The sequence below is a fragment of the Pipistrellus hanaki genome (assembly GCF_964339955.1).
Source record: "Pipistrellus hanaki genome assembly, chromosome: 5".
NCBI lineage: Eukaryota > Metazoa > Chordata > Mammalia > Chiroptera > Vespertilionidae > Pipistrellus > Pipistrellus hanaki.
The window spans coordinates 78,538,297-78,552,760 of record NC_140507.1 but is presented as its reverse complement, the minus strand read 5'-3'; the positions used below and the strand labels follow the sequence as shown (position 1 = coordinate 78,552,760).

The 14,464-nt window shown below is 41.4% G+C and overlaps 1 protein-coding gene across 1 annotated transcript; it reads left to right on the top strand.

Moving 5' to 3' along the window:
* Positions 1–276: 276 nt before the first annotated feature.
* Positions 277–1,200, top strand: LOC311623653 (olfactory receptor 7A5-like; the record flags this gene model as incomplete). Its single annotated transcript, XM_084886025.1, has 1 exon — positions 277–1,200. One exon carries the CDS (start codon positions 277–279, stop codon positions 1,198–1,200), a length of 924 nt encoding a protein of 307 aa, XP_084742151.1.
* Between the last annotated feature and the right edge of the window lie 13,264 nt (positions 1,201–14,464).

Sequence of the window (14,464 nt, the reverse complement as noted above, 5' to 3'; positions counted from 1 at the left end):
GGTTTGGCTCAGTGAGTAGAGCGTCAGCCTGTAGACTGAAGGGTCCCAGATTTGATTCTGGTCAAGGAAACATGCCCAGATTAAGGGCTTGATCCCCAGTATGGGATGTGCAAGAGGCAGCCAATCAATTAGTCTATCTCATCATTGATGTCTCTCTTTCTCCCTCTCCCTTCCTCTTTGAAGTCAATATGTGCCATTGATTCTCAGTTACTAATTTTTGCTAATGTGAAAATTAGTTATTCATTTTTTCTATTTCCTGATAGTCACCTCTGACACATGGAACCAGGCAATGGTACACAAATTTCAGAATTTCTTCTTCTCGGACTTTCACAGTCACTTGAGCTACAGTCCTTCATATTTGGGCTTTTCCTCTCCATGTACCTGGTCACTGTGTTTGGAAACCTGCTCATCATCCTGGCTGTCAGCTCAGACTCCCACCTCCACACACCCATGTATTTCTTCCTGTCCAACCTGTCCTTGGTAGACATCTGTTTCATCTCCACCACCATCCCGAAGATGCTATGGAACATCCAGATACAGAGCAAAGTCATCACCTATGAAGGCTGCATCACACAGATGTATTTTTTTATAGTTTTTGCTGGGTTGGACAACTTTATCCTGACTGTAATGGCCTATGACCGGTTTGTGGCCATCTGCCACCCCCTGCACTACCTGGTCATCATGAACTCCTGGCTCTGTGGACTGCTGCTTCTGGTGTCCTGGATCATGAGTAACCTGAATTCCTTGGTACATAGCTTAATGCTGTTACGTCTGTCCTTCTGTTCAGACTTAGAAATCCCCCACTTTTTCTGTGAACTCAGTCAGGTGCTCCAACTCGCCTGTTCTGACATCATTCTTAACCACATTATATTATATATTTTAACTGTGCTGTTGGGTATCGGTCCCCTTGCTGGGATTCTTTACTCTTACTCTAAGATAGTTTCCTCCATATGTGGAATCTCATCAGCTCAGGGGAAGTATAAGGCATTTTCTATGTGTGCATCTCACCTCTCAGTTGTCTCCTTATTTTATGGTACAATCCTAGGCGTGTATCTCAGCTCTGCTGCTCCCCAAAATGCACATCTGAGTACAACAGCCTCGGTTTTGTACACTGTGGTCACACCCATGCTGAACCCCTTCATCTACAGTCTCAGGAACAAGGACATAAAGAGGGCCCTGGAAAGATTCATTAGCAGGTAAGCTTTTCAAGGACCAACTGTACCAGCCTGAAGAAGTGCCCATGAATGCAGGCTTCAAAGCCTCAAAGTCTGATGTTCTGACACAAATAAAGCCAAACTTTTGGACCATATGTAATTGAAAATTCTCAGTTATCTCATGAGTTAATTTGAATTGCTTTAGCATAATCTCTTAGAAAATATATCATTCCAAGTAACTTTTCTATTGTTCTCCTGAAAGAATAGTGATGAATTATGCTATCCCTGTGGACAAAACTATATTTGGCTACTAAGGGCGTTGACATAATTTTATTGTAGAAGAAAATCTGAGATCATAGTCTTCACAGTGCACATCTATTTATTAAAGTGTGGATATGATGTCTATGTGTAAGGGTTCTTATTCACTGGGGTAAAAAATTACTTAGAGAGTTTTATGTACCTTTTCTGAACTATTTTCTAGTTTCTCCTGAAAATCTTTCAATGTGCTCCCTCCAAATGTGACTCCTTCTTGTGCTCTAAGTTAAATATCTCCCCTTTTCTAAAAATTTTTGAATCCACAAAAGAGACAGTGAATGAACAATCTCAGTAGAATACTATTTACAGTATACGTCCTTTACACTCAGAAATAGCTTTAGTCTTTATGATCAAAGGATGAATCACACAGGAGTTGAAATCCTGCCCAGTCATCTGATTAAGCATCACACATTTTCCTGCACAAACATGCATGTCCTTCTACTGTGTCCAGACTACCTGGAAGGGAGCCTCCGTGGAGGCACTTCTATATAGTTATCTGAAGTGCATTTGAATAACAGAGTGATTGTGAGTGCTGTCCTCACATACCAGTACAAATGCCAAACGTAAGAAGAAAGAGATTAATACGATTTCCCTCAATTCTGTTCATTTGGATTATTGTAACAATTCTCTATTGCTATTTAATAATCCACCCTAAAAGCAAGTGGTTTAATATTATTCCTTTATTTTCTAATAGGTTTATGTAGTGGAGAGGTGTTCTGACTCTGCTGGTCTCCTAAGATGGCATATGATCTTAGAGAGAGAGTGAGAATAAATATATGTTTAACTAGAGGCCTGATGCACGAAATTCATGCATAGGGTGCAGGGTGTCCCTCAGCCCAGGCTACACCCTCTCCAATATAGGACCCCTCAGGGTTGTCCAACTGCCCTCCAGGATCCGGCCTAAATGGGCATCCCTTTCACAATCCAGGACTGCTGGCTCCCAACCGCTCACCTACCTGCCTGCCTGATTACCTCTAACTGCTTCTGCCTGCTAGCCTGAACACCTCCTAACCACTCCCCTGCCAGCCTGATTAATGCCTAACTGCTCCCCTGCTGGCCTGATTGCCCTAACTGGCCTCCCCTGCCACCCTGGTCACCCCTAAATATCCTCCCCTGGTTTCCCCCAACTACACTCCCCTGAAGGCCTAGTCACTCCCAACTGTCCTCCCTGCCAACCCAGTCAACCCTAATTGCCCTCCCCTGCAGGCCTGGGTCGCCCCTCAATGGTCCTTCCCTGCAAGCCTGGTTGCCCCTAACTGCCCTCCTCTGCCAGCCTGGTCACTCCTAACTGCCCTGCCCTGCAGGCCCGATCACCCACAATTGCCCTTCCCTCTTAGCTATCTTGTAGTGGCCATCTTATGACCACATGGAGGCAAGATTTTTGACCACATGGGATTAGCCATCTTGTGTGTTGGAGTGATGGTCAATCTGCATATTACTCTTTTATTAGATAGGATATAGGTCTGATGTGTGCCATGCCACACAGCCAAGGGTTTGGCAAGCCTGAGGGAGGGCTGGTGATGGATGAAGAATAAAGACAGACAAGAGAATAAGCTGGGTCTAGATGGATTTTCTGTGCCTTGCTAAGACCACAGATCAGATCCAGACTGCAAAGCTGATGCTTCATTTATAGTCAGGGGCAAACAAGGTAATTTACAATATTCTTGTAAGTTTCACTTGTTTTGGCAGCACTTGCTGCTTCTCCCACAGCCCATTAGCTACCCAGGAAAGATCTAGAAAGTAGTCACAAGATCAAGCTTTATGCTTAGAGGATGTGCCCTCTAAGCTGAGATTTTTTTTTGAAACTTTGTCAGCAGGTCTGAGGCTTAACTCTATAACTGCTCCCCACACTGGTGCATGGGTGGGGGCCAGCTGGTTTGCCCTGAAGGGTATCCTTGTTCAGGGTTGGGGTTCCCTTGGGGTGTGGGGTGGTCTGGGTGAGGGGCTTATGGTTGTTTACAGGCCAGCAATGCCCCCCAGAGACCTCAGTGGAGGCCCTGGTATCTGGGGTTTATTTATCTTCTACAACTGACACTTTGTAGCCTGGAATGGAGCCAAGCCTTCTGCTCATTCCATAGTGGCAGCCATTTCTGTTGGGATTTATGTGTCTTCTATAATTGAAATTTTGTAGCCTGGAGTGGAGGCCTCAGGTGGCCAAGGCTGCAGAAGGTTGGCTTCCTCCATTACCAGGGAAACCCAAGCCTCCTGCTCTTCCAGCTCCATGGCTGCTGCCATTTCTATTTGGATCTATAATTGAAACTTTGTAGCATTAAGTGGAGGCCTAATCATGGAAGGGCAGGCATAAAGCTTGGCTTCCTCCATCACCAGGGAAACCCAAACCTCCCTCCTGCTCTCTGTGGCTGCAGCCATCTTGTTTGGGTTTACTTGCATATTTGCTCTTGATTGGTTGGTGGACATGGCTTGTGGATGTAGCAGAGGTACGGTCAATTTGTATATTACTCTTTTATTAGATAGGATAGTACTGGAAGTCCTAACAATAGCAATCAGAGGAGAGAAAAAGACATCCAAATTGGAAATCAAAAAGTAAAGCTGACAGTATACTGTATATAGAGAACCCTAATGATTCCACCAAAAACTACTGGAACTAATAAATGAATTTAGTAAAGTAGCAGGATACAAAATAAATATTCAGAAATCAGTTTAATTTTTATATACCAATAATAAGATATCAGAAAGTGAAACTAAGAAAACAACCCAATTACAATTATATAAAAAAAAAAAATACCTAGGAATAAAATTAACCAAGGGTACAAAATATCTATACTAGGAAAATTATAAGACACTGAAGAAGATACAAATAAGTGGAAGCATATATTGTGTTCATGAATAGGAATAATTAGCATCATTACAATCTCCATATTACCCAAAGCAACCTGTAGATTCAGTGAAATTTCTATCAACATACTAATGGCATATTTCACATAACTAAAACAAATATTGCAAAAATTTATATGGAACCACAAAGACCCTGAATAACCAACAGCAATCTTGGACAAATCACACTACCTGATATCAAACTATACTGCAAGGCCATAGTAATCAAAATAGCATGTTACTGGCATAAAAACAGATATAGAGAGTCTAGAAATAAACCAATGCCTTTATGGTCAATTAATATTTGATGAAGGAGATAAGATCATACTTACAATATGGTAAAGACAGTCAAATGCCATTTTGTGCCATGAATTATGCCCTCTTTACTACTGGTACTATGGATATTTGCCTCCTCAAATTTAATCATGTTTGAGAAACTCCAGAACAAATTTTGAAAACTTACACTGCCTGGGGCGGTATAGCTCAGTGGTTGAATGTTGACCAATGTATTAAGAGGTCACTGGTTTGATTCCTGGTCAGGGAACATGCCCAGGTTATAGACTCTACCTTCGATGGGGGCTGTGCAGGAGGCAACTGATCAATGTTTCTCTCTCATAGATGTTTCTATCTCTCGCCCTCTCTCTTCCTCTTGCTCTAAAGATCATTTTTTAAATGTTAAAAAGAAAAAAGAAAACACACACCAGTGTAAATAAATTATTGAATAATTAGGTAGATTGATAGATAGATAACTAAGAAGAGACAAATCTTCCTTGCCAAAGAATTCCAATCATGCATACAGTCTGTGCTCAACGAAGTGGAGAATAATTTACTACTAGTGAAGTGTGGGCAACACATACCCTGTTTCCCCGAAAATAAGACAGTGTCTTATATTAATTTTTTCTCCCAAAGTTGCGCTAGGTCTTATTTCCAGGGGATGTCTTATCTTTCATTGAGCTAGGTCTTATTTTCGGAGGATGTCTTATTTTCAGGGAAACATGGGTAGTAGCTTTCTTATAAAAAGTCAAGTATGAAAAGGAAAGAAAAGAGTACCTTTACAATGGAGAAATCTGACTAACAATACCTCAGTCATATGGAGTCAACATAAGGATTGGTAAATCATGATGATAGTATGCATCCTGGATATGAAGTGATGGAAAATGGCAACCTCTGTGAACTTCGCCCCCACCAAAAATGTGTAGCCCCAGTATAATTGTGAGATAACCATCAAACAAATTTCAATTGAAGGAAATTTTTCGAAATACCTGAGCAGTGATCTTCCAAACTATCAAGTTACACAAAACAATGAAAGCCTGAGAAACTTTTATAACCAATGATGCCTAAATGCAATGCATTCTGAAGGACAGCTATTAATAATAAAGGAAAGTCATATTTTGCAATTTTCTTGTAAATATAAAACTGTTCAAAAACAGCTTATTAAAAATAAAATTATTAGTGACTTGCAGAAGTCTTGGAAATAGTGATCTCTGAGCCTGACTCTAGAATCTATTGCATGCTTCTTCTACATTTCACATTCTTCATTGACAAACTCAAAATGATACTATTTACATAGAATTTCCAAAAGAATTAAACAATAAGCAATATAATGTGGCCACCTATGTCTAGAATTAACAGTACATTTTGGATAACTAATATTTTAAATGTCCATAGATTCATCTCCCACCTCACCGTTCCACTTCCCATTTCCTGTTTCCACCCCTCTTTTTATGACCTTTAGAGCAGCAATAATGTGTTCCTCCCATTGGCCCAGGTGACAACCTCACAGGAAAAGTCTGATCATGGACATCACCTGATATAAACTCTTCTCTGATTCTAAAATTAATTTCAGAATTATATGTCAATTCTGTCACCACAATGAAAGGCTCTCTGCTAATGGGCAGCCCTTTCCTCACCAGGCCCAAATTTCAGTATTCATCCCTGGCCTCACATCACTGCTCAGATAGTAAATACTGTTTTTTATTTCCTAAAAAAACACAACACCCAGTTTATTTAATCGTCTCATTTACTGAAGTCCTTCTGGAGTACTCTCACATTTTCCCCACCTAGAAAAATTCCACATCTATGTCACAGCTCCAGATACTTATAAACTTGACTGTGACGCCTTTACTAATCTTTCCAGGAAAAGTCTACTATTTTAGGACTCACTTCCCCAGAATCAAAGTATCATATCAGGATATTGCATTGCTTATATTTATCTGTCTCTTCTCCAATTTAGACCACAAGCACTGTGGAAGAATGCACAACATTTTATTAACTTCCTTATTCGCAGAATATATTAGTGCCTATCATGCAGTAATTTCTCAGTAAATATTTATGAACTAGAGGCCCAGTGCATGAAATTCTTGCATGGGGATGGGGGGGTGGTTATCCCACAGCTCAGCCTGCACCCTCTCCAATCTGGGACTCCTCGAGGGATGTCCGATGGCCCGTTTAGGCCCGATCCCACTGAGCTCTCACAATCCAGGACTGCTGGCTCCAAACTGCTTGCCTGCCTGCCTTCCTGATTGCCGCTAACAGTTTCTGCCTACCAGCCTGATCACCCCCTAACCACTCCCTTGCCAGCCTGATTGATGTCTAACTGCTCCCCTGCCAGCCCATTTGCCCCCAACTTCCCTCCTCTGCCGACCTGGTCACCCCTAACTACCCTCCCCTGCAGACTTGATCACCTCTAACTGCCCTCCCTTGCAGGCCTGGTTCCTCTCAACTGCCCTCCCCTGCTGGCCATCTTGTGGTGGCCATCTTATGTCTACATAGGGGCAGGATCTTTGGCCACATGGGAGCAGCCATATTGTGTGTTGGAGTGATGGTCAATCTGCATATTACTATTTTATTATATAGGATAGAGGCCTGGTGCACGGGTGGGGGCCAGCTGGTTTGCCCAGAAGGGTGTCCTGGAACAGGGTGGGTGTTCCTTTGGGGCATGTGGCAGCCTGCATGAGGGTCCTATGGTGGTTTTCAGGCCAGCCACACCCCCTGGTGACCCAAGGGGAGGCCCTGGTATCCGGAATTTATTTACCTTCCACAATTGAAACTTTGTAGCCTGGAGCAGAGCCAAGCCTCCTGCTTGCTCTGTGGCTGGCAGCCATTTTTGTTTGGATTGTTTACCTTCTGCAATTGAATCTTTGTAGTCTGGAGTGGAGGCTTAGGCTGGCCAGGGTGTACTTCTTTTGTTGCCTGGGAAACCCAAGCCTCCCTCCTGCTCTCTGTGGCTGTAGCCATCTTGGTTGGGTTTATTTGCATACTTGCTCTGATTGGCTGTTGGGCATGGCTTGTGGAGTGGAGTGATGGTTAATTTGCGTATTACTCTTTTATTATGTAGATTAACTAAAAAAAAAAAAAAAAAAAAAAACTGGGTGAGTGACCTTAAAAAGAGATATCTATAACAATAGGGGGTGTTCTGAGAGGGTTTGGGGCAATGACAACGCAGTGACTGCAACAACCACCTGCGTGCATCTTTCTGCCCCAGGAGGCACTGGGAAACCTACTGGAAAAGCGGCCTGGACACTGGACTTCTAGGTAAACCCCAGGTGAGAGTGGGAGACTGTGGGAACAAGCATCCTTGGCTCAGTGGAGGGCTCCCAAGTCAATAAATCAGTTCCCTGTGTGTGAAATTGGCCACCTTTATGTCAAGTGAGGATTCATAATCATCATTGAAGCAGATGACTATGAATATTAGAAGTGCTTGACATTTTCTTCACACAGAAGTTCATTTCTTCATAAATTTGTTTTATTTTGAGCAGGGTTTTACTATTATTTCCTGATGCTAAAGACAGTTGCTGAAGTCACTGCTGAAGGCAGTACCGCCTCATCCCTTTCATCAATTATTCCCTAAAACAGAGAGCTGATGGCTGTTTGCCAATGCAGCTCACAGCCACAGCTCCTGCTGCACCCATGGCCTTTCTTTATTTTTATTTTTAAATATATGGTGTATTGAAGACTTCTTAAAGGTGAGATGGGATCTTGTGTTTCTTTTCTGTTTCTCTCAGTGCTTAGTGAAGTGCTGGATCCTAGTATATCAGGAGAATGAACTCGTGGAAGGAAGGAAGGAAGGAAGGAAGGAAGGAAGGAAGGAAGGAAGGAAAGGAGGGAGGAAGGAAAGATGGGGGGGTTGTCTCAATTTGAGAAAAAATAAAAGAACCTATATAAAATTAGAAACATCCCAAATCCAAGGTTCTAAAACACCTTAATTACATACAATAAAAAACAAGATAGTCTTTTCCATAGCCAAATTACTTTATTAAAAATAAATAGAAAAAAAATAATAGGAAGAAAAAGGAAATAGCAAAACAACAGAACATGCAGTTAAGAGAGGAAGCCCCTGGAATTGATAACTAACATCAGCGGGAGTAAGAAGGTATTTTAGCATATCCAGAATTGGGAGTTAAATTTGCCAGGATTTTGTATCCTCAAACTTTTTATCTTTTTATATCACAAGAAGTTACTACCAATAAAGAGTCCTATGTACCATTACCACCACTTAACGAAAGAAAAATAATCCAATTAAAAATGGGCAAAAAAAAAAAAAAAAGGAAAAAGAAATAGACACTTCTCTTAAGTGGACATACAGAAGGCCAAGAGGCATATGAAAAAAAAAAGCTCCAAGTCACTAATCATGTGAGAGATGCAAATCAAAATACAATGAGGTACCACCTCACATCTGTCAGAATGACTTCAACAAGTGTTGGAGAGGATTTGAAAAAAAGGGAACTCTCATACACTGCTGATGGGAATGCAGACTGGTGCAGCCACTGTGGAAAACAGTATGAAGTTTCCTCAAAAAATTAAAAATGGAATCCCAATTTGACCCAGCAATCGCACTTCTAGGAATATATAGCAAGAAATCAGAAACGCCAATCAGAAAGAATGTTCATAGCAGAGCAATTTACAATAGCTAAGATTTGAAACAGATGAGTGGATTAAAAACTGTGGTACATCTATTCAATGAAATACAGCTATAAAAAAAAGAAAGACCTCTTACCATTTACAACATCATGGATAGACCTGGAGAGCATTATGCTTAGTGACATAAGCCAGTTAGAGAAAGATAAATATCACATGATCTCACTAATGTGTGGAATCTAGTAAACAATAGAAACTGATGAACAAAAATAGATTCAAAAGCATAGACGCTCTGAACAAATTGTCAAACCTCAGAGGGAAGACAGGGGAGAGTGGGTGGGTGGGAAGAGATCAACCAATGAACTTGTATGCATATACGCATAACCCAGAAACACAGACAATAGGGGAGGTGAAGGCCTAAAGTGGAATGGGTGGGTTGGGAGAGGTCAATGGGGGAATAAGGAGACATATGTAATACTTTCAACAATAAAGATTAAAAAATAATAATAAGATATAAAATGTTACTTAAGTGGAATGTCAATACCAGCTTTATTAATTTGGGATTGTGATATGAATACAATTAAACAATTCTGTGGAACTTAAGGAAATTAAAAGCAAAAAATTAATATAATATTGGGGGAATAATAGAAATAACTAAATTTGCATGATTCATTGCTATTCACAAAGGAGAATATGAAGGATATTGTTTTTTAGGTATTTCTAGTAGACCATATAATGTGTCTGTTCCTTTACCTGTTTTTTTTTTTTTTTTTTTCTCTCATTGAATTCTCCAAATAGCGTCAGGAAAATAACTATTCCCATATTACAAAAACGTTTAGGGATGCGTTTGCTAGATATGATAAAACCACGAACTGCAAATTTTCTAACCTTCCTATCTCAACAAATTCTCATTTGGCTGGAATCCCTAGAGTGAAATCAATAGGGAAAAGCAAGAATGAAAAAGAGTAAGTCATAGGACTCAAGACCCCGGAGAGAAAGCTCAGTAAATATGAGCTAGGCAGTGGTCTTACTCTTGCTCAAACAGCACTGGACTGTCTCACTGGCCCCAGGCCAATATATTTAACATTTTAGAAAGATCCTCTACATAGAGTCAGCATCAGGCTTTAATCATCAGGAATTAAGAAACATCAGCAAGGAGGCTGGCAGTCCAAATAGCAGAAGTTAAGCAAAGAATAAGAAGCAGAATATAGAGATCTGGTGAGTTTAAATTGGGTGGGGGAATTTTGGTAGGAAATTCCAAACCTACTGAAAAGTAGAAAAACAGGCAACTGAACCCTTGTGTGTCAGTCACCCTGCTATCACAATCATTAATTTATGGCCACTTTTATTTCATCTGTACTTTTACTCACTACCCACTGGATTATTTGAGGCAAATCATCCCTTTCCCAAGAGAGTTCCACAGTACACGTCATCGGCTTCAACAGGAAATGTTATTGGTTCACAGGTCAAGATAAAACTCCCCCACTGCTCAGGCTTCTTTGTGTCTACACAATGCAGAGATTTTTATTTTATTTTATTTTATTTGCATTTTATCCAGGTTGGTATAATTGGGAGGATCTTTCATTAAAACCATTTGAGCGCTCTTTATCCTTTGGAGAAATATCTATGTCTTCTGTTTGATTCCTAGCTTGCTCTTACATTAGTCCTAGGATAATGACAAAAAGGGGCAATGTTTTGTTGTATTAACCTCTCAAAGAAGGAAGTGGTTTGAATGTGCAGCCAGGGGAGAAAGTGAGTTTATTGTGAGATTTCTTAATTTATTATCTACTAGAGGCCCAGTACAAGAAAACTCACGCACTGGAGTGGAGTCCCTCAGCCCGGCCTGCCCTCCCCACACCCTCCCGCCCCCTACAGTCCAGCAGCACAAGCCTCAGCCATCCCTGGTTACCTGAGCCTCAGGCAACCCTGGGAGGCTAGGCAGCCACCATCTGAAGCTTGCCTGCACTGCGGGCTGGCTCTGGGTGGATGGAGGGATGAGGGGACTAGGGAACTCCGGAGGCAGGTGCACAGAGTGGGCCTGGCCTTGCAGCACGTCTGCTGCCCCCACAGGGTTGAGGGGACTAGTAGCTGCTATCTTGTGGCTGTGGGTGCCACCATCTTTGAGGGTGGGGCACTCAATTAGCATATTCTTTCTTTATTGACTGTGGGCACCACCATCTTTGCAATGGTGTGAAGGTCAATTTTAGGGAGCCATTATAGGATTAAGACTTGGACTGTCCTGCTGGCAAAGCCAAAAACAAGTCCCAGCTTAGAAGGCAAAGCCCTCTTAGCATAATTAAGCTTGATCTTGTGAGGCTCCCTAGATCTTTCCTGGGTAGGTAAAGGGCTGTGGGAGGTGCAGCAAATGCTGCCAAAATAAGTGAAATTCACAAGAACATTATAACTATGGTGACCCCTACCTTGTTTATCTCTGGTTATAAAATAAAGGCTCAGCTTGCTATCTGGGTCTGTTCTGTGCTCTCAGTCAGGCTCAGTAGATCCACCTTGTCCCAGCTTATTCTCTTTGTCTTTTCTTCATCCTTCACTGGCCCTCCCTCAGGCTAACCAAAGGAATCATTGGCTGTGCTGGTGTGGCACAATCAATTAGCATATTCCCTTTTTATTAATAGGATAATTTTTGTTATTACCTGTAAATATTTTTGTTATTAGAATATGTCCTAAGAAGTAATAGGATGCCTATAACTTGCCTCAAATAATCCAGTGGGTAGTGAGTAAAAGTATAGATGAAATAAAAGTGGCCATGAATTAATGATTGTGATAGCAGGGTGATTGATAAAAGAGGTTCAGTTGCCAGTTTTCTACTTACTCTGTTTCCCCGAAAATAAGACAGTGTCTTATATTAATTTTTGCTCCCAAAGATGCGCTAGGTCTCATTTTCAGGGGATGTCTTATTTTTCCATGAAGAAGAATATGGTACACATTTATTGTTAAATGAAAATAAAGGAAATTTAGTACCTGTATACGGTACGGTAGTACGGTAGTTGTCAACACAAACCAGACAAACTGTGAATCCTACAGTATCAAGAATTTAGTCATTTATTCAATGACAATCATGTCATCATCTTCTGGAACATCATCATAACAATCCAATTCCTGAATTTCCTGGTGAATTTCTTGTGACTCTATTTCTTTCAGAATCAGTGGACCAAATCTCTCATGTTTAGCCTAGAGGGGGCCTTGTTTTTGGGGGGATGACTACTTAATAGTATTTTTTTTCAGAGAGATAAATATGTTTTGAAACTAAATAGAAGTGGTGGTTGCCCAACACTATGAATCTGTTAAATATACCTAAATCGTTCAGTTTAAAAATGGTTGATCTTATTATGTGACTTTTCACCTCAATAAAAAAAAAAGATAAATTAATACATGTAAAAACACGTAGGATGTTGCCTTGAACTTGATGGGAAGTCAATACATTTTGATGTTGATGATGTTGTTCTTGTTGTTAATTAGTCAAAGACAGAGGCAGTACAGTGAAGGAGGAAACTACGGAGAGTACCACCCAAAAATCAGGGATTTGGAATGTTCTGGCAACTCTAGCAATGGTTTGCAGGGAACTCCATTTAACCCAGAATCTCAGTTCCTACTACCCTCCCCCTTGGCAACCATCACATTGTCCTCTGTATCTATGACTATTATTCTGCTTTGTTTTGTTTATTTGTTTTGTCTTATATTCCACATACAAGTGAGATCATGCAGTATTTGTCTTTCTCTGTCTGACTTATTTCATTTGGCATAATACCTTCCAGGCCCATCCATGCCATGGCAAATAGAAAGGTTTCATTTGTTTATTGTTGAATAAGTACCACTCCATACACTTTTAAGAAAATATTAATACAAGAGAACCAAGATGGCGGCATAGGTAAACACCTACACTTGCTGCTTCTCATAACCACATCAAAATTACAACTAAAAGGCAGAACAACTACCAACCAGAACCATGGGAAAGCTGGCTGAGTGGAAGTTCCACAACTAGAGATGTGTAGAGAGCACAGTGAGACTAGTAAGAAGTGCAGGGGTGTGGAAAGTGCTGGCACCTTTTAAATCAGGAGGGAGATACAAGCTCCCACTTGCTCTGAACTCCAGCTCTGGGTGAGACTCTGGGGGATCCGGACACATACAGGGAGAAACTGGACTGTCTGGCATTGGGACAGGAACGCAAGGGCAGCTTTCTCTCAGAGGTGCTTGCAGTTATCATTGTTTCTGCATGGGGGCGTGGGATGCAGAGACCAAGGGACCTCTCTGGTGCAGGGCTGACTGGCAGCCATTGCTGTGTGCTCCAACCTAGTGATTCCCAGAGGCTCTGTCCCTTCCAATTTTAAACCCCACCCAAGCTGTGCACAGAGGCTTTTGCATATGAATGGCCTAAAACCTGTCAACTGCAGCTGGGTCAGAGAGCCCCAGAGCTTCCAAAAGAAAGTCCAAGGTCCAGCAACAGGCTTCATTGCTTCACAGTTGGGCTTCGTCTGGGCATTTCCAAACACCATGGAAAGAGGAGGAATCTGCAGATTTCTCTATAGCTCCTGGTGGGTGGCTCCAGACAGTGGCTGACCTTGAACCACCTTGGAGATCCAAGACCAGTGTACCCAATGGGCAGAGTGAGACCATACTGGATTACAACTCTTCACATCCATAAGAGACACACTCAAGGGAGACCCAGTGAGCACTAAAGCCTTCCCCATAAGGATGTCACTGGCAAAACAGATCTTCCAGTGTTTTCACAGCTGGTCATCACAGCCAATTGGCCTGGAGGTCAATTCCTAACAGTGCTACGAACAGCAATTAAGGGTTAACTACAACAAGACTGTGCAAACAACCCACAAAGGGGTATACCAAGAGCATCTACCTCAGGTGACTGGGGAGGTTGAGCCACTGGGCCCTATAAGACACCTACCATATAAGGCCATTCTATCAACTCAAGGAGTCTCAGCAGTTACCCAGTACATAGAAACAAACACAGGGAAGCAGCCAAAATGCTTTTAAGACACAAATGAAAGAAATGGGTGAAGGCAAAATACTAGATATAGAGTTCAAAAACACAGTTATGACATTATTCAAGAATCTTCTAAAAACCTCCAAGAAATTAAGTGAGACCCTCAAGGATATGAAAAAGGACCAATTAGAAATTAAGCATACACTGACTAAAATAAAGAATAATATACAGAGATCCAACAGCAGACTAGAGGATCCCAAGATCAAGTCAAAGATTTGAAATACAAAGAAGCAAAAAAACACCCAACCAGAAAAGGAAAAAAAAATCCAAAAATATGAAGATAGTGTAA